The sequence below is a fragment of the Eptesicus fuscus genome, chromosome 7, assembly GCF_027574615.1.
Source record: "Eptesicus fuscus isolate TK198812 chromosome 7, DD_ASM_mEF_20220401, whole genome shotgun sequence".
Lineage (NCBI taxonomy): Eukaryota > Metazoa > Chordata > Mammalia > Chiroptera > Vespertilionidae > Eptesicus > Eptesicus fuscus.
The window spans coordinates 67,113,211-67,136,290 of record NC_072479.1 but is presented as its reverse complement, the minus strand read 5'-3'; the positions used below and the strand labels follow the sequence as shown (position 1 = coordinate 67,136,290).

The 23,080-nt window shown below is 35.8% G+C and overlaps 1 protein-coding gene across 1 annotated transcript in view; it reads left to right on the top strand.

Moving 5' to 3' along the window:
* LRRK2 (leucine rich repeat kinase 2) overlaps positions 1 to 23,080 on the top strand; it is a 132,891-nt gene that overhangs the window by 54,391 nt on the left and 55,420 nt on the right. Inside the window, exons 19-27 of the mRNA XM_008140557.3 lie at positions 6,822 to 7,080; positions 10,658 to 10,846; positions 14,473 to 14,594; positions 15,448 to 15,517; positions 15,968 to 16,185; positions 17,950 to 18,200; positions 18,710 to 18,858; positions 21,815 to 21,908; positions 22,727 to 22,913. Coding sequence (XP_008138779.2) covers positions 6,822 to 7,080; positions 10,658 to 10,846; positions 14,473 to 14,594; positions 15,448 to 15,517; positions 15,968 to 16,185; positions 17,950 to 18,200; positions 18,710 to 18,858; positions 21,815 to 21,908; positions 22,727 to 22,913 — 1,539 coding nt within the window. The remainder of the gene's footprint in view (positions 1 to 6,821; positions 7,081 to 10,657; positions 10,847 to 14,472; positions 14,595 to 15,447; positions 15,518 to 15,967; positions 16,186 to 17,949; positions 18,201 to 18,709; positions 18,859 to 21,814; positions 21,909 to 22,726; positions 22,914 to 23,080) is intronic.

Here is a 23,080-nt window from a genome sequence, read left to right as displayed (position 1 = left end):
GCCTAGAAAGTTCTCCCTTCAAGGTTATTGCATGTGGCCATGTAGGCTGGAACCAAACACCTCAGGGGGCCACGTTCACATCCCCTGCAATTGCACCCCCACAGTTGGGTAGTACTGTGGTCCTGCCTTCCTTCTCTCCCTTTACTCCTGCAGTGAGCAGGCACATCTATCTCATTGTTCTACTTTCCTTCAATTTCTAACCCAAATTCTCTTTCCCAGATAAAACCCTCCTCACACTCCCCGACCTCCATACAAAATAAAGATTTACTTCCTCTGGAAATCCATGACAATTTATGTTCACCTCTTGTATCTCTTGTGAGTTGCCTGAAAGTAGAAATGTACAATGTCCAGTTCTCACTATGATTCAATAAGTATTTAGTAAAGTGCATTGCATGTTTTTTAAAGTCTGTGTGTGTTGTATAAATTTTGGAGTCTCTGATAGCATTCAGGTAGCATCATGTATATTTTCTAGAAATTTAATAAACAATTCTACCAAAGCAATTATGTAATGATTTAATATATATTATTAGATAACCAGCAGAGTACCATTTTCTAATAATTTATCTTTAAAATCTTTATTTAATTTCTCACTTGCCTATGGATTCAAATCAGTTTTTTTCAACTGTGAGATTAAGTTAGTACTAATTAGCAATCTGCATAAGAGAAAACTAAACCTGTTACTCATTTTCATGCATAATTAATTCATGCATTAAAACCAAATAATCAAATTTAGTTAAAAATTTTAAAGCTAGCAACATTAAAAAGAGTTGCTTCTCTATTTTAAAGGTAATTTAATCATTCCCCTCAATAACTTAATGTTTTTATTGTGTATCTTTTCTGATATGTGCAGATCATTGCATTAATGTTTTTGGGTATTCCAAGAACTTAGAAGAATCTTCCCCTTCATATTTTTTTCATTGGGAAACAACATACCTAAAAGCACCTGAGTGCAGACACTCTACATTTTCCATAGGAAGTGCTTTGTACTTGTCTCTGAATTTATCCAACTCTTTCTATACAAAAAGCTTTTTATTTTCTTCCCACATTCTTTTAAACTTAATCGCTTGTATATATTTCCTATTTTTTTTTAAAAAATCAGATCTTTAAGTGGATAAGTGTATTAACTTTAAAGAATTTGTCCTAGTTGTCAAATTGTTTAGCCTATCAAATAATAAATTGTGATTAAATATGTGACTAGATTGATTGAGCATACCTTATTGTGTACTAGTGCAAAATAAGATAATCAGAGGTATTTATTTATGTGTCAATGCTGCATATTTAAGGACTAGTCAGAGCAAGGGTGAGTGATTCTTGTTAGGCTTTCTGAGGAGATTTTATGTTGTAACTAGAGATCCAGTGCATGACATTCGTGCACTGGGGGGCGTCCCTCAGTCCGGCCTGCACCCTCGCAGTCTGGGACCCCCCCAAGGGGTCCTTAGTGCTGCCGTGGAGGCAGGAGAGGCTCCCACCACAGCTGCTGAGCTCGCCAGCAGTGAGCCCGGCTTGTGGCTGAGAGGTGCTCCCCCTCTGGGAGTGCACTGACCACCAGGGGGCAGCTCCTGCATTGAGCATCTGCCTCCTGGAAGTCAGTGCACCTCATAGTGACCTGTAGGTTTGCCGTTTGGTCGATTTGCATATTAGCCTTTTATTATATAGGATGGGCATGATTGATAGAGAAGAATATAGAAGATTAATTCTGGTATGAAAATGCATGAATAGAGACCTGAAGGTAAAACTCTTCAAATCATGGTGGGGAGAACAAGTATAATGAAGTCTGAATAAAAGTATACACACCTTTGTGGTATTCATGACCACCTGGGCACTGCTCTGTGTTCTTTACACAATTTAACCCTCATCACATCCTTAAAAGTGGGTCCCATTATCTTCATTATATAGGTCAGGACTTGAGGCACAGAGAGGTTAGGTGAATTGCCTGAGAACACTTCTCCTGGTAAGTAGTGCCTCCTGAGTGGTTTAAATTTTTTTTAGAGTTTGACAGGAAAGTTTTTTAATCAAAACAAGTTTACATGTTGACACTTATGGCTTAACTAGAATAATCTGTACAAATTTTGATTGTACTAAAGACCAAATAGATGTAATAGCAAGAGTTCCTTCAAAACAGTGAAACACCAATTACTGAAATAAGTTAATAATTGATGATAAAAAAGTATCTATAGATGAAAACAATCATTCGAGAAGTCAAAACATACAATGCACAGTACATGCAAACACTGAAGTATTAAAAGCCCCTTTCCCATATTGATAGTTCAAAGAACTACCAACTGACCTATAAAATTATCTTAGAAATGCCATCTGTTAAGTGACCCTTAAGTTCTGTGTGTAAACCTTGGTTCACCCTGATTTAGTCCATATATGTGAATATGCAGACTATCAAAAACCACTCCTTTGTCTTCATGCCTCAGAGCAACTAATGTTCCCACTCTTTGCAATCCTGTCACGTGAACCACACAGAAATAAAAATCCCCTCTGATATAGCCATGTTTTCCCATAGGTTAGTTTTGTTATATGATATTTTGTCAGGGCCAGCCTGATGGTTGAACCGGGCTGAGGTAGGGAGGTGGGAATTGAGAAAAGAAAGAAAGACAGGACAGCGGGATCGGGAGGACTACGAGTCAATTGAGGAACTGTAGTGAGTTTATTAACTGTGTAATGCCTTTTATACACAAATACTGACTAGGAGGTCTGTGAAGAGGAATGTATTCTTTGTTCCTCTTAATCTCTAAGGCAGAGACAGAGCAGAAGGACAAATTCTCGGTGCAGCAAATCAGGCAGATTCTTAGTATAGTAAATTTCAGTAAATAGTTACAGACTTCTTGGCAAGCCATGAATGGTTGCTCTCATTCTACTGATAACCGCCATCCAAACAGGCCTGGGAAAACTGTATGGGTAGGGGGGTAAGCCTTGCTAGCCCCTTCAGGTGCAAGGACCGTGTCAGCTTACACCCGGTCTCCAACAGTATTTACTTTTATTTATTGCATAAGTATCATGGATTGTTCTCCAGTTAAAAAGATACCACTTAGTGACTTTGTTAATGAGGGAGGCGGGTGTGGGTAGGTGGGAAGAGATCAACCAAAGAACTTGTGTGCATATATGCATAACCCATAGACACAGACAATAGGGTTGTGGAGGCCTGGGGTGGTGGGTGGGGACGGGCTATAAGGAGGTCAATGGGAGAAAAAGGGGGACATACGTAATATTTTCAACAATAATATTTTTTTTTTAAATTCAGAAATATCTCAAAAACTTAACTTTTTACCCTGGCAGGTGTGGCTTAGTTGGTGGAGGGTTGTTCCATGCACCAGAAATGAACTTTTATCATTTAGTTTTCAATTTCAGCTACTACTGCCTGTAAAGGATCTTAGGTGGCTGAACCCTAGAGCCAGGTTCATTCCTATATGCACCCACTCTGCTCTCTGCAGGAAAGTCATGTGGCTTCACTGAATTCCTAGCCATGAAATTAAATTACCCTCTAAAGTTAACACGGGTTTTGTGCTTTGTAGAACAGTTTGGATATCATGCAAAAAGGCATAGAGACCACATATTGTTACAAATCAGCAGGATGATGTAGCAACAATGTAGACCATGGTGAGATTAACTTTAGGGAGAAGAAGGGAGGAATTATATTGAAGTAACATTTATCGATCGTAAAAATGCATAACTTCTACAAAACCCACCAACAGTGGAAAGACAGTCTGATAAATTCAAGATTTGTAAAAACTATGCACAACGCTCATGATAGTTGGGAAAAGAGGAAAGGTTTATATGAGTAGTCGTTTTAAAAATGTAACTTTTTCCCTATTATCAATTACACACATGCATACACACACTAGTTGAGACTATTCTACAACCAATGTCTCAGAAGCAGTTCAGCATTTCCTAAATGGATTGTCCCTCACATTTACTGTATAATGTAGCTGTTACTACTGCACAGTAAGCAGTGTTTCCTGAAACAAAGACCAAGGGATTTTCCCCCTCAAGTTTTAACCATCAAAACCGATGCTTATAAAAATTTAAAATTTTCAACAGTCTGAATATTTCAAAAATGAAAACTATTCCATACTTCTCAAATGTTTTTTATGTTCCAGGTGTGTCAACCTCGTTATCTAGGGTAGAGTCCTGCGGAGATATTTCAGTCTCTCTCTGCCCTGGATGGCTTTTTCTTACCGCCGCCTCGGCTCTGACTTCTTCATTGCCGTCTCCATTATGTTGTGGTTGATTTCCGTCTTGAGCATCAGATCCTCCATGTAGAGTCTTTGGCCCTATTTGCTCCTTTTCAAGACTTTGTTTGGCCCTTTTCCCCCCTTGATCTTTGGTTTTATTTCCTTCCTCGTGCTGTCTTTGTTCGACAAGAGATTTATTCAGCACTCGTGTGATTGCAGAATCTCCTTCACCAGCCAAAAACGTGTTCTTAAACTTGCTGTACAAGATTGTAGACTTTTCCATGATAATCCGACTCACTTTGAAGCGCCATCTTTTTTCTCTCTCCAGTGTTGTAATCACCTCTGTGTTTCTGAGCTTGTTGCATTGTGAGCTGGTGACGCAAGTGCATCCAAGGCCTCAATACATCTGTCCGCTGCTTTAATCTCTTGTCTACGCAGCAGATTCATGGTAGTCGTGTTGCTGGGTTGTTCATTCATTCTCAAATGCTTATTTCAAATATTTGGTTTGGATTGCTGGCTGCATTAATTATAAATTAGAAGATGAGAGAGAAGATTTCAAAGGATAATAAATTAGACTTTTGATAAACTGATTATATTATAAATTATCTTAATTATTATTGGAATATAAAACTGTATTTATGAGCAGTACTTTTTCCTCTCGTGAAGTTGAAATTACTTTTATAATTTCCTTTTGTCTAATACACTTTCTTATATATCTCTCTCTTCATGGCACCATGTGCCTAAAGTCGGTGTGGATTGTTTGGGTCCCCCAAGGACAATATCCCTACAACAGTGTATTGAGCACCTTCTATGTGGAAAGCACAGTGCTAGATAATTCGTAAAAAATATAAAAGGGGTTACCTGTTTCAAGATGTTTATTTTTTTCTAAGTGGATATTGTGAGAGGGGAGAGGATAAAACATAAATCATCTTAATACAAAGTGAGCAGTAAGTGCCATAATGTAGAGATAAAAGTTGGCTGGGCTGCGAGAGAAGGCATTTGTAATTGAGTTTTTTGGCCCTTCTCTCCCTCCCTCACTCCCTTTTACCCAAATTCCCTATGGGCCCTTAAAGAGGATTTTAGTAATTTTTCTAGTTAAATTACATATATTCTTAGGCATTGCACTAGGCTACAGAGGTACAAATTGAATTACAATAGCGTTCATGCCTTTCATTCTAGTTATAAAGCAGATGGGCATGTCTGGTTCAGTGTGCTGAGTACTTTGTGAGACAAAGTGAGGGGAGCCTGGAGGAAGACGGGTGTGCGTGCCCTGGGAGGTTGACAGCAAGGACTCACTGTGCAAGATTCTTTGAAGCTATTCCTTGAAGAATGAACCTCTTTTTGTTCATTTTGTTGGTGAAGAGCTTAGTTGAGACACTTAGGGCAATAGAAATAGCATAAATGGAGGTAATGAGATGTGAAAAATTGCAAGTGGTGTTTGGGGGAATATCCTGGAGCAGAGAGGTTTTAGGAGATTTTTAAATTGGACCGTACTTGGTCATATCTGCAGTAGAAAGGTACTTTAGTGGCCGCAGGGAGAATATGTTGAAGGTGGGTGATGCTGGAGACTGCTGACCTGGTACCTTGGATGTTAGGGTCTTCTTTGTTTTCTTTTTTTTTTCCCCTGTCCTTAATTTTGGGTAGTGAAAGGAGCACAGGCTTTGGAGCCAGAAGATTTGACTTTAACTCCCCAGTCTCTAATCAACTATCTCTAAGGGTTTGGACAAATCACACATGTTTTCTAAATATTGATCTATAAAATGGGTAATCATTTCTGTGGCATAGAGTTTTATTTTATTTTTTAAAAATTTTTTTATTCTTATTTTTTCTTTATTGATTAAGGTATTTCATATGTGTTATTGTAAGGATTGTAGATCCTATCTGGACAGGATTCAGCACAGTATCTGACATATAATATTTCCACTATCTGTGACTTTGAACTTCTTTTTGTAAAACACTCCATTCCGTGCCTTAGCGAAGCTGTTCCTGAGTAGGGCCAGTGTGCTGTGCTTCAGGCAGTGTAGGCTTCTCTCTGCTTACAGTGGACACTAGTGTTTGGAGCACTAGTAAGCTAACCCACCTGAACACAGCTCTGAAGATACAACATTCAAAGGAAGGTAGAAAGCTGAGAGACAAGATATATCCTTGTGTGATAATTCAGATTCTTGTCCATAGGAGTTCAGGAAAACCAGAAATGCGTGATGTCTGTCTTTGCACATGGCATTAACGAACATTATAATATTTATATTCTGTTACAAACGAAGATGGGGCAGTAAGCATTTACTGTGTTAAGGCACTAGTTTGCCAGATGCCTTCCAATGAAGAAACAGATGCCCGAAAAGTGTAAGGCTCACTTACACCTGTGTGACTTCAAGTTTATGAGCTTCCATATCATATTGCCTCTCTCATGATAACTGACTTCCATGTGGCAGCTTATTCGATTTATGCTACTCTGATATGGGTGGTGCTAATCTTATTTATTTTCCTAGTTTATTCCAAGAATGAGTTTTGCCTGATTTTATTTTGTTTCTATCTAAATTTAAGAGTGTAGGGAAAAATTACACCAGCTTCAATGTACCAGTGTCCCAAAGGGAAGAGATACAGGCTTTTAGTAAGCTTATATATTTTTTTCCTTAATAGGTGTGTGAAAAAGCAAGCAGTCCTAAACTGGTGGAACTGTTACTGAATAGTGGGTCCCGTGAACAAGATGTACGGAAAGCGCTGGCAATAAGCATTGGGAAAGGCGACAGCCAGATCATCAGTTTGCTGTTAAAGAGACTGGCCCTGGATCTGGCCAATAACAGCATATGCCTCGGCGGATTTTGTATGGGGAAAATCGAACCTTCTTGGCTTGGTCCTTTATTTCCAGATAAGACATGCAATTCAAGAAAAGAAATAAGTAGGTATTAAAAGGAGCACTTTGTATGTCTTATTTTTAGTTGTATATATATATTTTGTCACTAATCTTTTAGTTTTTCTTCTAGATTGGTGCAACTTAAGCCAAAAATATTGTAAGGGTTTGGGTATCTCTTTCTTGCCATGAAATGCTTGAAAGTGATGTTATATTTAAGTTCCTTATGACCCAGCAAATGCATATTTTATAAAGATAGTGTAAGACTGTGGGATCTTTCTGAGGGGTTACTTTTCTTTTTAATATATTTTATTTATTTACTTTCATTTAAAAAAATTTAATTGATTTCAGAGAGAGAAGAAGGGAGAGAGAGAGAGAGAGAGAGAGAGAGAGAGAGAGAGAGGCAAAATGTTGATGTGAGAGAGAAACATTGATCCGTTGCCTCCCATACTCACCCTGACCAAGGATGGAACCCCCAATCTCGGTGTGTGCCCTGATTGGGAATCGAACGTGAGATCCTTCTGTGCACCAGACGACACTTCAACCAACTGAGCCCCACCAGCCAGGACTTTTTTATATATATTTAATTTTTATTATAAAAGTAATTCATACTAATTTTAAAAACAGGGAAACAATCATAAAAACAATAACTTATCCCTTATAGGTAATAAATGTAGATTTTTCCCTATACTTTTTATTTATTTACATATACATATGCATTTAAATGTATATGTAGTAACATATATACTTTCATTTTCAAGTTAATATACTATTTGTTCCAATATTGTGTTCATTATTGAAACTAGTCAAGGCTTCTAACTCTAGGTAATGACTGCCAAGAAAATGCATCTCTGCACTTCCGAGTGTTATGATATGGCCTTGGGATGTTCCCGGTTGAAATCTGATACTGGTCCCATACATGGAGGGCAAGGAGAGACCGAGGCAGGTTTAATAAACGAGGCAACATACGAGGCTTGTCTTGGGCAACTGCAAGATGAGTAAATCTCCACACCCACCTGCCAGAATCTTAAAGGTTATGTACAGGTCTGAACTGGTTTCAGTCACATAGGCAGTCCAGGTGGTCTCAACAACACCTACTCTCTCAAAGGCTACATCTGTGGGCAGCTCCCACTGTGGGAAGGATGGGCAGGATGTGAAATCCAAGGATGGAGAGAGGGAAGGGTCTTCCAATTGCCCCATCCAGTTTATGGATCCACCAGCAGTAATGTCCTTTTGATGACCTCCTCCAACATTTACTTTGTATTTTAATTAAGGATATATTCTCTCCATATTTTCAAGTTAATATATATTTTGTATATATTAAGTATAATGATGACAAGTTATCATGAACCTCTTTAACATTTCTGTCTTTTTAGCTGTCTCTCATTTACTCACACTAAGTGTATTTTTTTCAGTATTTTTTTTAAAAAATTATCTTTATGTTTAAAGTATTACAGTATTTTAAAGCTTGAACTCCCAGTATTTTCTCTGTGACCTTATCCCCATGCCCACTCCCCTCCCCACACTGGTGGGACTCTCTGACTCTTCACTTTAAGGACTTTCTTGTTCATAACATGTTCTCTCTGCTGTCATTTTCTGACACACTCATCAGACAAAACCCCGTTCCTCATCAGTCCAAGAGTCTGATTTTTCCTCTCCTTCCCAGAGATAGGAGGTATCCTGCTGAAGTATCCATCCATGCATGTCGGTGCTTCTGCATAGTCAAGGTCTCCAACTTCCTGGTGGGACCTAGAAGACCCCATCTGGCTGAATTTCCCTCAGCTTCTTAAATGCTTCATATACTCTTCCAGGCTTTTCCCAGTGTTACTCTCTCTACCTAACTCCCTTATCTTCTCTCTCACCTGGCCAACTCTTCATTCTTCCTGCTGCAGCACCATGTCACTTTTTACAAGAAAACGTTCCTGCCCCCGTGAAGTCTGGGTGAATGGTCCTTCTACCTGACCCCCCCTTCCCCTGCACCTTATTTTGAGGACAATTTGAGGATAATTCTAATATCCATTAGAATTTTTACCCAGCAATGTTCTAATAGGGATCTATGATACAGAAATCCTCAATGTTCATAAAAATGCATGCATAAGGATGCACATCAAAGTGTTGTTTATAACAGCAAAAATTTAGGGGAAAATTGTAAGCTTTATTCAAAAGGAACTATTCAAATTATCATGGTACATCCATTCAGTGGAGTGCTTTGCAATCATTGGGAAAAGTAAATCTAGCAAATTCAAATGTTTGGACATAGAATGTATTGTTAATTAAAAAAAGAGGCACAGAACAGTGTTTTCAGTATACTATAGGTGAGCACACAATTGTGATATTGTAGTCATAAATGTTTGAATATGAAAAAGAACATATCAGGAAAAATACTACAGAAATGGGCTCCTCAGTTGCCTCTGAAGACTTTGGAGATGAGTAAGTCATGGTTAGATCCCTAGTTTCATCAGTTCAATCAGTTTCATGGCAACAACCTGCTCACTTTAATCTTTGGTGCTTTGGTGTTTGGTAGAGAGGAACTGTGGGCTCACTGGAGAAAGAGAGGCAGATTTACTATTACTTTATTCCCTTTGTTCTGTATGAAGTTTTTTTTTTTTTTTTTTTAAATATATCTTATTGATTTTTTACAGAGAGGAAGAGAGAGGGATAGAGAGTTAGAAACATCGATGAGAGAGAAACATCGACCAGCTGCCTCCTGCACACCCCCTACTGGGGATGTGCCCGCAACCAAGGTACATGCCCTTGACCGGAATCAAACCCGGGACCTTTGAGTCCGCAGGCCAACGCTCTATCCACTGAGCCAAACCGGTTTCGGCAAGTTTTTTTTTTTTTTTTAATTTTTTAATTTTTTTTTTTTTACCATGACAAGTCTTACCTAATTTAAAAATATATAATAATGTTACTTGATTGATTTGAGGATATAGCATGATTTCATTGGCAGCTTGTCTGAGTAAAGAACATTTCGGATTCATAGCTTTAAAACATTTTTTCATGTACTATTGAACTGAGTCACATACATGTGTTACAATATTGGAAGACATTTTCCAGGCTTTATGTAGACAATGAGGACTCTGCCAACTAATAAGGTTGTTAACTTTGAAATTCCACATAATTCTCCAATAGAATGAAACACTTAGCAAATAGTTTGAAAAAATAAGAATATCATTTATTGAGCATATTCTGTGTCCTAGGCATTATGTTAAACATTTTATATGCTTCATTTCATCTTTTCGATAACTTATGTTGTATATATTGTCATCTTCACTTCCGCAATGAAGACACTGACATGTGGGGAGGTCATACAATTCACAGGTGGCATTACTATGATTTGGACACAGGCTTGTCTGGCTTCACAGCCCAGGCGCTTTCTGAGGTTAAGTGAGTTTCATAAATATTCAGTTCTGTCATCTACACCAAAGCTTTGTATAAATTTCTATTTTTTTGAAAATTAATATTGACTTTCTGTAATATCACAATTGAAAAGTGCCTTTGGAAGTAGGAATAAACAATTTTCTAGAAATATGAGAATATATAAGGAACTTCGGTATGGTATATGTTTAGGTTTGTTTGATTGTTGATGTCTAAGTTGCTGCTGTATCTTTTTTATTTTTAGATATAGGATCCATTCTAGCAAGAATGGTCCTCAGATACCAGATGAAAAGTGCTGTGGCAGAGGGAGCAGCCTCAGGCAGCGATGGGGATTTTTCTGAGCAAGTACTTGATAAATTTGACCAATGGACCTTCATTCCTGAGTCCTATGTGGACAGTGTGTTTGGCCAAAGTGATGACCTAGATAGCGAAGGTATTTATTATTAAAAAAAAATAGTTCCCTGTATGTTTTAACACCCTTACACACTGACATTGAAAAATGGGAATTGAGACAAAATCCTCATTTAATTTATTTGGAAAAACTTGAGGAAAATGTGTTCATTATTGAAAATAGTTAGTGCTTACTAACTCCAATTCAGGCAATGGCTGTCAAAAAATTCATCTCTTCACTTAACAATGTTTTGATTCTGCCTTTAGTTGGTGATTGCAATTGGATTCCACATTCCATCATTGGCTATATCCCTTTCTGGATTGTGTAAACCTTATTAAAAGTAGTATTGCCAACCTTCTAGGATTTTTTTGTAAGAATTAGATAAAATATATATGTAAACTCTCTGGGAGAGTTCTTGGCAAATAGGAAGTACTTAAAACATATATTTACTTTTATTAGAGTTAAGAATAATATTAATCTTTTAATAACTCACTCGAGATAACTTTTAAAAATTGACATAGCAAGATATATAATGACAGTGATTTGGGCTGACATTTAATGCAATACAGTTTGGTAAAAATGGAGTGAGGTGTTTTCTTTTATTAACATAGTATGATTTTGAACTTTGGGTGATAGATAAAGGTATTTGAGAGGGCAAAAAGTAAGGATTATTCCAAGATCTCATTTCTCAAGTCCAAGTATTTTTTAAAATAAACTTTATTTAGCAATAATTATTATAAAAAGAAATCCACCTACTTAAGTATATATTTTCATGGATTTTGAAAAATGTTTATATCCATTTAATCACTATTATCAAATTATATGACATTTCTATCATCCAACAAGTTCCTTTTTGCTTCTTCATAAAATATTTCCTCAATCTTGGCCCTTGGCAACCATTGATCTGCTTTCTATTCCTATAGATTGCATTAGTATTTTCTCCAGTTGCATAGAAATGGAATCATACAGTGTGTTCTCTTTTATGTCTGGTTGTTTTCCAAAGTGGTTGTTCCACATTATACTCCCACCAGCAATATATGAAAATTCTAGGTGCTTTCCATCTTTGTCACCCTACAACACTTGATATAGTCAGTCAAATTAATTTTAGCCATTCTAGTGAAAGCACAATTCTAGCTCATTTGGGTTGAATTTTTATTTGGGATGAATATTTATTGAATTTTGATCACTATTGATATTAAGAATATTTTTATGTTCTTATTGACCATTCATGTATTTTCTTTGTGAAATATCTGTTCACATCTTTTGATAACTTTTTAAAATTAAATGAGTACATGTATATAATAAATAGTTTTTATTTTATTATTTTTATTTATTTATTGTTCACACTATTACAGATGTTCCCCATTCCCCACCCCTCCTTACCCACCTCCACCCAACCCCTACTCCCCGTGCCTCTGGCTTTCATTTTATGGTATTGTTCAAAGAGTAGATTTTAAATTTTTTCTAATTGCTATGTGGTTTTTTGTTTGACTTGTGGGTTATTTGGAAGAGTGTTTATTCTCCAAATATTTGGAGATTTTCCACATAAGTTTCTCTTATTGGTTTAAATTTAACATTTTTGGATAGAGAACATACTCTGATGATTTTCATCCTTTTAAATTTATTGAGATGCTTTGTTGGACTACTGAGTGGTCTAACATGGTGAATGCTCCATGTGAAATTTAAAAGAATATATATTTGGCTGATCGGGAGTCAAGTCTATTATGTTTGATTGCTTGGTAGTATTTTCAACCTTCCATATCATTACAGAGTTTTCTCTCTACTTGACTGGAGAAAGAAATGTTGAAATAAAAATTGTGGATTTGATAATTCCTTCAATTTGATCAGCTTATGCTTTACGTATTTTGCAGCTCTGTTATGGGGTGTGCAAACAGTAAGGGTTTTAATTTTTTTTAAATGATTTTACCCTTTTATGTTGATCCAATTTACATCTAGTATCATCACTTCCTTTCTCCTGAAGACCTCGTTTTTACACTTCTTATAGAGCGGATCTGTGGGAAGCCTCTTTGCAGGTTACTGGAGCTCTTTTTCCAGCGTTCTGCCCCTAAACTCCCAGCTAAGGAAGTCTCCGTGAATGTTGATCTTCATCTCATCTCAGGAAAGCCACTGAGCTTTGTTTAAATTCCTTCGCCCTGTGCCTCTGGCCCTCAAACTGCCCTGAGGCAGAAAGCCAGGGTGGTCATAGGCTTATGTAATTTGTTTTCCTACATTCAGGGACTACACAGTCCTGCACTGCCCCTTGCCCAGTGTCTGAAACCAGTTGTTTAAAATATTTTGTCCAATTTTCCAGTTGTTTGTGGGGGTTGGTTAAAATCTGTGCTTTTCGTCAGCCTGTGGACTGAAGGGTCCCAGGTTTGATTCCAGTCAAGGGCACATCCCAGTAGGGGGTGTGTAGAAGGCAGCTGATCCATGTTTCTCTCTCATCGATGTTTCTAACTCTATCCCTCTCCCTTCCTCTCTGTAAAAAATCAATAAAATATATTTAAAAAAAGAAAAAGAAAATTGAAGCTTTAAAAAAAAATAAAATCTGTGCTTTTGCCTCTATCATGGCTGAAGGAAGAATTCTTCTTAAGTAGTTTTAAATAAAGGAAAACATTTAAATAAATGTTAACATAAAATAAATTATAAAATGTATAGATGCTTGTATAAATGATATGCTAATAGAAGTTTCACAAACATAAAGGGGGATAATTATCAAAATGTAATAATTATAAGATATGTACACAATTGAATTATAAAGTCTAAAGTCTATTATTAAAATACTTAAGCAAAAGGTTGTTTAAATTTTAGGATGAATTAAATTTTAATAATTAATCAAGTAGGAAGTGTTTGCATCAGTTTTACAATTTATATAGCATATTGTCAAGTTGATTTCTGAATATATAGATTTTATATAATTTTTTGACACTTAAAATTATGCTTCTAAGATAGAAGTGTAATTTAATTTTATAATTTTCTGTAATGCCTTCAGATTACATATCACTAGTAATATGATTTATTTATTGATCTTTATTTTTTAAATTCATAATTTTAAAAGTAGTTTTCATCTCTTTCTCAAAACAGTATTGCTAACTAAATACAATGTGTTTATTTATTGTTATTTTACATATGGAACCATAAAATATGAAATTTAAATAGAGATGTATTCAAGATTGCTGAATATTAAATAATTTCAAGTGTGATTTCAGTATTTAAAACAATATTTGAAAAATTTCTAAGAAAAATTTAGAGAAACAGAAAAGAATAATTTTGATTAGATTTGTACATAAACTTTCTCTGCTTGCTGTACATGCACATACTTACTATTGTGTATATAACTACTTTTTTTTTACTTGGCTCTTTTCTACTGTACTAAGAGCTCAGGAGGTCTGGATTATTTTTTCCAGTTTATCTCTATCTGATACTTACTCAGTGTCTACTCTATGACAACCATTCAGTAAATATTTATGGATGAAGAAAAGTGTAACTGAATTTTGAAAATGAAAAACCAACATAGTTTATTAGTTCTGTTTTAAAGATGTTACAACAAAAATTAGGCAATTTCTATTAATGAAAATATGTTTAATCTCGTATGATCGAATGTGATATTAGTATCTTATGATTGAGTAAACATTTTCTATTTGCCTTTATTTATCATTTAAAAATAGGAAGTGAAGGTTCATTTCTTGTGAAAAAGAAGTCAAGTTTGATTAGCGTAGGAGAATTTTACCGAGATCCTGCCTTGCAACGTTGTTGCTCACCAAATTTGCAAAGGCATTCCAATTCATTGGTAAGTTAAATTGTGATTATGTTGTGTGTTTTGTTACTGACATTCTCTTGATAATTGAGCTATTGATAAAAAAAAGCTAGGAGCTATTGTTGCAGAAATTTCCTGATGTAAGAAAACTTTATATCAGAATATAAATATATATACATTTACATATATATAATTTTAAGTTTACACTTGTAGATTTTTTAGCATGTTTGGGGCATATACAGGGTGGGGGCAAAAAAGGTAGGTTACAGTTGTTCATATGGAAAATTATACAATAATCTATAATAATAAAAGGGTAATATGCTAATTAGACCAGATGTCTTCCAGATGTCATTCTGGATGTCCTTCCTGACAAAACCAGCCCAGGTCCCAGGTGCCCACAGGTGGCCTGAGGGAAGCCAGCCCGGGTCCCAGGTCCCGGGTGCCTGCCAGCGGCCAGAGGAGAGAAGCAGCTCGGGTCCTGGCAGCCCAGATCCCAGGTGCCAGAGGGAAGCCGGTGTTGGCAGCCAGGGGAAGGAAGGCCTACTCTTGCATGAATTTTCATGCATCGGGCCTCTAGTGAATAAATAATAATACAAGAATGAACTCTGTTTTCACAAACTCACAATGTAAACCTGCTTTGGCCCCACCTCTGTGTACTAAATATACTTCATTGTGATTTTATCTTCTTTCTCTTTTCAGAGCTCCATGTCCATGTGCCCATGTTAGGTCTGACTTATGGTGTCACTGGTCCCATGAATACTTTAGATAGAAATCTTATAGTGATTCCTAAGGAAACCAGACAGGAAATGTTCTCTTTGCTCTTAAAAAATGACAGTGAAAAAAAAAATGACAGTGATTGTACTGTAAATGTCTATTTGTTTAATAGGGACCCATTTTTGATCAAGAAGACTTATTGAAGCGAAAAAGAAAAATATTGTCTTCAGATGATTCACTTAGTAAGTATTTGGAAGTAATCATAACTAAGTTGATATTTTGAGCAGAATATAATATTTGTTAAATTTCTTCTGTTTTTTCAAAATTTCTTAGTGCCCATTTCATCTTATATAACCTTCAAGTTATAATAGATTTAAAAATTTACCGTTTATACAATATATATAGGACAATTATTTTTTCTACTATCTTTCTGAAATGTAAATAATGACCTCACCAATAATGCCCTCTTCACCCCTTTCTCCAGGTCTGTTATGTTTTTACACTGCTAAGACCACGTGATTAAATATTTATTATTTACGCTCCATCTCTGGCACAGGTTTGGTTTCCATAGTTGGTTTTTTGCTGCATCTCCAGTGCCTTGAAGAGAGCTTACACTATTAGGTGATCAATAAACATTTGCCCAGCTAAATTATCTACTTACATTTGCATTGTTTGTCTGTTTTTGACAAAAGGGTCATCAAAACTTCCATCCCATATGAGGCATTCAGACAGCGCTTCTTCCCTGGCTTCTGAGAGAGAATACATTACATCACTAGATCTGTCAGCCAACGAACTCAGAGATATCGATGCCCTAAGCCAGAAGTGCTGCATCAGTGGTCATCTGGAGCACCTGGAAAGGCTGGAGCTTCACCAGAATGCACTCACAGGCTTCCCACGGCGGCTAAGTGAAGTAAATTTAACCTGTCCTACTAACTCTCAGCATATTTGAAGAGCTTTTGCATTTACATTTAATGTGCATGTTTAAATCTTTAAAAAGAAGGTTCTACTTTTGTGTCATTAGACAGTAATTCCCCCATTCTTCTGGGTTTCACACAAGTACCTTAGTCTGGGTGGTGTTCAGAAACATCTTTGAGGGCAGGCAGTGGAAATGGAGGGGTGGTTAAAAAGGAATTCAGGGTCCTGTCCTAAAGATTCATGGTACATGTTAAACTCTCTCTAGGCTAGATGTTGGTTATGCCTTTGGTTATTTAATCGTTGTAAGTAGGTTCAAACTGATTAAACTTGGTAGACTAGACCCGTGGTCAGCAAACTGCGGCTCATGAGCCACATGCGGCTCTTTGGCCCCTTGAGTGTGGCTCTTCCACAAAATACCACGGCCTGGGAGAGTCTATTTTGGAGAAGTGGCATTAGAAGAAGTTTAAGTTTAAAAAATTTGGCTCTCAAAAGAAATTTAAATCGTACTGTTGATATTTGGCTCTGTTGACTAATGAGTTTGCCAACCACTGGACTAGACTTAGACCTGTTTTGGGTGGCACTGGCTCTGGCTCAGCTACCAACTGTGGCATAATAAGAACGTGTTACTCCGACTGCTCTAAGCCTTTAATTTCCTCATCTGCCAAATACGGAGACTAGACTAAACTACTACGAAAGCATTTATTGTTTTAAAATTATATGTAACTTAAAAATAATTATTTGATAAAGAATAAGGAAAAGAAAACTAGAATTCAGCCTACCTAAAAAAGAGGGAATTTGAAGGGAACATGGCAAGGTTCTCTTAATGAGCTACATTAAGGCATTTGAAAACAGAACCAGCTCAGAACCTTCTCTGAAGGAAATTTCAAATTGACACCCCTAGATGGCAGTTTCTGTTCCTGCCTAACTATGTTTTCTTATAAAAATATTTCCTAATTAAACCTTGGAATAAATAATTTTAAAATCGTTCCTTCTGAATAATCTGGTTGGATCTGAAACAATGGCATAAATTTTGAAACAACTTCTGGGGCAAAGATCCATTAATAAGCCTTTATGATCATGTCAAACTCTTGAGAATTCCAAGTGAAGATAAATATATTGCTATGTAAAGAAGAGCACAGAGAAGTGATTGTTTTAGTAGTTTAGCCCTTTGACAATAATTCATACCAAATGAATTATTTGACATAATATGTAAATGGAAGGTTTGCTATTATGATAGTAGTATTAGAAATTGCTTAAAAATAAAAATGGAGATTTGAAACAAAAAGTTCCCTAAAAAGAAGTTCTAAATAAAATATGTATGATGTACAGTGACTAATTTTATGGTTAAATCTTATTTATATTAAAATGTATAACAATTTCCAAAAGCTAGCATTTAAAAAAATGTATTCCCAGGATTATGTTGTACTGCTCATTCATGAAATTATTAGTTTAAATATTTTTGAGGCCTATTCTTCCATTTTTACTTGTTGAAGGAATAAATCTGTGTTAAATACTAAACTTTATTTTTGTGAACTTGCTTTTGAAAACCTACCTGCCACATTTCCCCTGGTCTTACCCATTTTAGAGCAGAGAAAGTTGGGCCAGTCAGTATACAAAAGCTCTCTTGTGAGTTGTGTTTTCAAGTTTTAGAAAATTCTTAATGGTTCTAATTATAGGAGTTATGGGAGGCAAGAAATATTAGCTAAATTTAAGTTTCTCAGGTGGTTTATTTTGGAATTTTAAAATACTGTCTTTCCAGGTGCTGAAGTGTTTGACGCACTTGGACTTGCACAGTAATAAGTTCACAGCGTTTCCCTCCTACTTGTTGAAAATGAACTGCATTGCCAACCTTGATGTCTCTCGAAATGACATTGGGCCCTCGGTAGTTTTGGATCCTGCAGTGAAGTGTCCGACCTTGAAACAGTTTAACCTGTCATATAACCAGCTGTCTTCTGTTCCCGAGAACCTTGGCAATGTGGCCGAGAAACTGGAGCAGCTGACTTTAGAAGGGTAAGAAGGCCTCATTAGAGACAAAAGTGTTGCCTTGCATGGAAGTTGTGTAAGGTTGACAAAATATGCTGACATTATTTCAACAGCAATACATTTTAAACTGTAACATGTTAAAAGACGGAGGCAACTAATATTGCAGCTTGCATCAATTGACTTAAATTTTCACGACTAATTTTAAAGTTGATAAATCTGATTGATGCTATTTTTTGAAGACAAATTGTTTTTTCTTTTTTCTTTAAAGCAGTGGTCGGCAAACTTATTAGTCAACAGAGCCAAATATCAACAGTACTACGATTGAAATTTCTTTTGAGAGCCAAATTTTTTAAACTTAAACTTCTTCTAATGCCACTTCTTCAAAATAGACTCGCCCAGACCGTGGAATTTTGTGGAAGAGCCACACTCAAGGGGCCAAAGAGCCGCATGTGGCTCGCAAGCCGCAGTTTGCCGACCACGGCTTTAAAGCATAGGAGTTCATGCAATTGAATCCTCATTTTCTCTCTTATGACTAGGAATAAAATATCAGGAATGTGTTCTCCCCTGAGCCTGAAGGAACTGAAGATTTTAAATCTTAGTAAAAACCACATTTCATCCCTGTCAGAGGACTTTTTTGAGGCTTGTCCTAAAGTGGAGAATTTCAGTGCCAGAATGAACTCTCTTGGTAAGTGGTCTGTGTGAACCTTCTCTTTACCAGTACTTTTGACTATTACAGGATGAGTCATATATGGACATTTTTGGTGGTATTGTTTTGGTTTAAATATGATAGTGGAGCTTCAATTATAAAGCTAGCAGGTTGGTGATAAAAATGAATTGTATTGCCAATTGTATTGAAATGAGGAGTCAAGCCATGGACACAGGAAGGAAACTTAAATGCATGTTGCTAAGTGAAAGAAGTCAAGCTGAAAAGTCTACATACTGTATAATTCCAACTAAAAGACACTGGAAAAGACACTAAAACAATTAGTGGGTGCCAGGGGGTTGGAGTGAGGAAGAGAGGGATGAATGGTTGGGGGGAAAGGGGATTTGGGACAGTGGAGCTATTCTGTGTGCTACTGTTATGTGGACACAGGTCATAATACATTTGTCAGGATGCATAGAATGTATAACGCAAAGAGTGAACTCTGTTGTAAACTATGGATTTCAATGACAAGGCATTAATATTGACATCAATTATAACATATACCAAACTATGCAGGTTATTCATAATAGAAGGGAAAAAAAGTGTGTTTATGGGTGGTGGTCGTGAAGAGAGAAGGGATCCATGGAAAATTTGGTACTTTTCCACTCAAATTTTCTGTAAATATAAAGCTGCTTAAAAAAGTCTACTTTTTAAATTAAAAAGGAAGTTTAAAATGTTAATGTTAAAATTTTATAAATTAAAAATAATTTTAGCAGGTTAGTATTGGCATAGATCAAAATGACAATATCTTAGGCTATAAATTGTCACTATATCGTGGTTCCTTTCAGTCTACTAAACTAAAAACTCCTATGGCTGTTTGAGCTGGGTAAAGCAGGAATCTTGAGTTCCTACCGAGCTTCTCCAGAAATTTTTGGAGTATAAGTATCATTAGTACTATTGTTTCTTTTATGAAATAAAATTAATCAATCATTCAACAGTTTTCAAATGAGTAAAGTTAATGTACATTTATTAAGTTCTTGTTTTGAGCAAGATATTACAATAATACATAATATGACCACTACTTTTATTACAAGTCATGGAATACCCTTTGTGGAATACCCTAAGCCTGTGAGATAATAGGGACTTATGTTCATTTGCAGCCTATCTGAGAATTATAATATTAAGGGAAAGTACTTTTATAACCATAAACAGAAACTCCTCATATTTTATCTTTTCTAATGGAGGCCATGTGCACCTTGCCACCAACATGACTGTTTTATATCTGATTCAGTAGAATGATTTTCTTTAGTTAAATAATTTTTAATACCTTTTAATAGCAGAATACAGTTTGGCCACTTATTTTCAAATATATTAATTTATCAGAACCATCAGAAACAAATAATGAAAAAAACCATGCTAATTTGCATAGTGTTTTCTTTTTTTCTCCCTTTCACCCTCTTCTAATATTGATCATGTTCCTACCAGAAGCCTGAAACTGGGGATAGTCTCTGTCCTTAAGGAACATGTACTTAAGTTCCAAAGACAGCCATTAACTAATTATGGCCCAACTCAATGTAATTGTATATTGTGCTAAGTGCTGTGAAGAAAATGTCCCAGATGCTATATGAGGGTACCTCAAGCAGATCTGATGCAGACCGTGGAGGCAGGGAAGTGTGATGTTTAAGTTGGGTCAGGAAAAAAGAGCACTTGCAAGGACCCTGAGGCTTGGTTATAGTCAATAAGTCATCTCTGCTGAATTTCACACACACAAAAAACCTATAGAGTAGGACAGGTATGATCTCTGCGTGACCAATTGAGGAAATTGAAGTGCTGAGATTTCTGTGTGACATGTCAGGGGCATAAAATTAACTAGCTATGAATGCACCTAAGTTCAAAAATCGATTTGCTTTTCACTACACAACTTTAATAGTTCTAGAAGTTGTCTTATCTTTGGGAGGATGCCCTAGTTAGGTCATACCTGAGTGGGGCCATGAACCATTGAAAATAACCCCATGTGAAATGAAGTTTCATTCAGTTCTTTGGTTTTATAAGAGTGTTTTCCATACAGCATCTGAACCTCAAGACTCTTTAGTTCTTAAGTGGAGAATAATTTCTACTAGTTTTGGGAAACAGGTGAGGTGTAGCATAGCATGTATCTTTCAGGAAGACAGCGTCTACCCATGTCCTGGAACTTTTTGACCCTTGAAGATTTTCTAGATAAAGCATAACCCATATTTTTAATCTAGAAAATGCTAAATAATTTCTGAAGTGACTTTCATGGAACCATAAGTTTTTATATTTCTGAAGAATCTCAGATATTATCTGGTCTAGCGGTACTATTTGGCAGATGACAAAACAGGCTGTATGATTTGCTCGGTTTCCAATATTGTGTCCCACAGAATTTCATTCCTTGGAGGTCCTCATACTATATTTCTTTCTTGGGAATTCATAACATATACCAGGATATTGAGAACTCTGAGATATTTCATTTTATTTTACGTAATGTTTCCCCAATCTCTTAAGATCACATGATCAAAGAATACCTTTATTAAGTAACATCCATTATTATTCCATAGAACACTCTTTATGAGATGGTACTATGAAGAATTTTTATCTTTATATATTATGTTGTATATTAGTATTCTAAAGTATTTTGTTAGTTATTTAAGAGTAATTTGAATTAATCTATAATGTATTTTACAAAATATCACACATAATTTGAAATGAATATTCTAATAATTTTTATGTTCTTAGATGTTAAACAGATTAATTATATTTAGATTGTTGTTTAGCTTTCATATTAGATTTGTATATGTATGGTGTATTATTTTAATGTTTAGTGGTAGTATTAAGGATGTCACCATATTTTAAAAGTAGATTTAAAAAAAATTGAAATTAAATTAAATGACAGGTCATTGGTAGCTGTTCTTGTAGAATCCAATAGAAATCTAGTTAAAATGATTTAAATGCCTGTTACCTCATTTTTATTTTCTTTTAGCTGCTATGCCTTTATTACCATCTTCTATGACAAACATCAAATTATCTCAAAACAGATTTACATGTGTTCCAGAAGCAATTTTAAATCTTCCACAGTAAGTTTATTATTTTAATTTTAAAGCCACACGAGCTGGAACAGCACCTTCAGAAACAAGGTTTTGATTTAGGCATACAAAATGAAATTGATTTCTAAACCTACTTAGCTTCCTGTTTAAATCTATGAATGTTTGACATTCACTAGACAAAAGGACCAAGTTGTTATTTGGATGTTTAAACTTTTATATTAATTTGGTGTGCTATTGTGTAGTAAGAATTAAAGATTATTTACTGTACAGTTCGCATTATTATAATTAAATGAGATGACACTGGCTGTCACTTTAACTATGCAAAGCATCATGCTCAGTGTTAGGGAACGCTAATTATCACCCCGAGACAAGCTGGTGAAAGAGTGTGCCCCTGCACAATATTAATGAGCTCTAGGACCCAACCTCTGAAGAATCCTCCTAGTAATGAGTGAAATGGAAAAGAGATAGGGGGCTATATATTTATAACTCTTCTATTTGAATAGAAGCAGGAATTTTAATGACCATTTTTGCATTTGTTAATTGTGATTTCTCATGTATCATAAACATTTGTAAAACACTCATTCTGAGATGGACATTTTTATGTTTCTGGAGCAGGGAAATTAGGCCTCCATTTTGCTTTTAGTGGTTCTTATTCATGTAAATGTTTCTGAAGGCCTCCATTCTAGCCCATCTGAACCAATTGTACCCCAAAGCACCACACATGCATCCTTATATACAAATATTGTTAGTTTTGAAGTTCTTATTCTCTAGTGAAAATTACTGGTGATATAATTTTATGTATTTTGGAAACACTCACTTGGTTTTTATTTGACACTGTATTGTTTTAGCTTGCGATCATTAGACATGAGCAGCAACAGAATTAAATACCTACCAAGTCCTGCCCACTGGAAATCTTTGAACTTAAGGGAACTCTTGTTTAGTCATAATCAGATCAGCATCTTGGACTTGAGCGAAAAAGCACATGCATGGTCTAGAGTAGAGAAACTACATCTTTCTCATAATAAACTGAAAGAGGTAAGAGGTCATCTTTATTTGCTTAAAGTTATTGCCATTTGAAAATAGGCTTGCGTAATTTGCATCATCAAAATTTTTCATTTTAAAATCTGTCATTTTGTATTTCCTATTTTTTGAATAAGATCTAAACCTACCCTGAGATAAATTGGTATATTAAGAATGCTTAA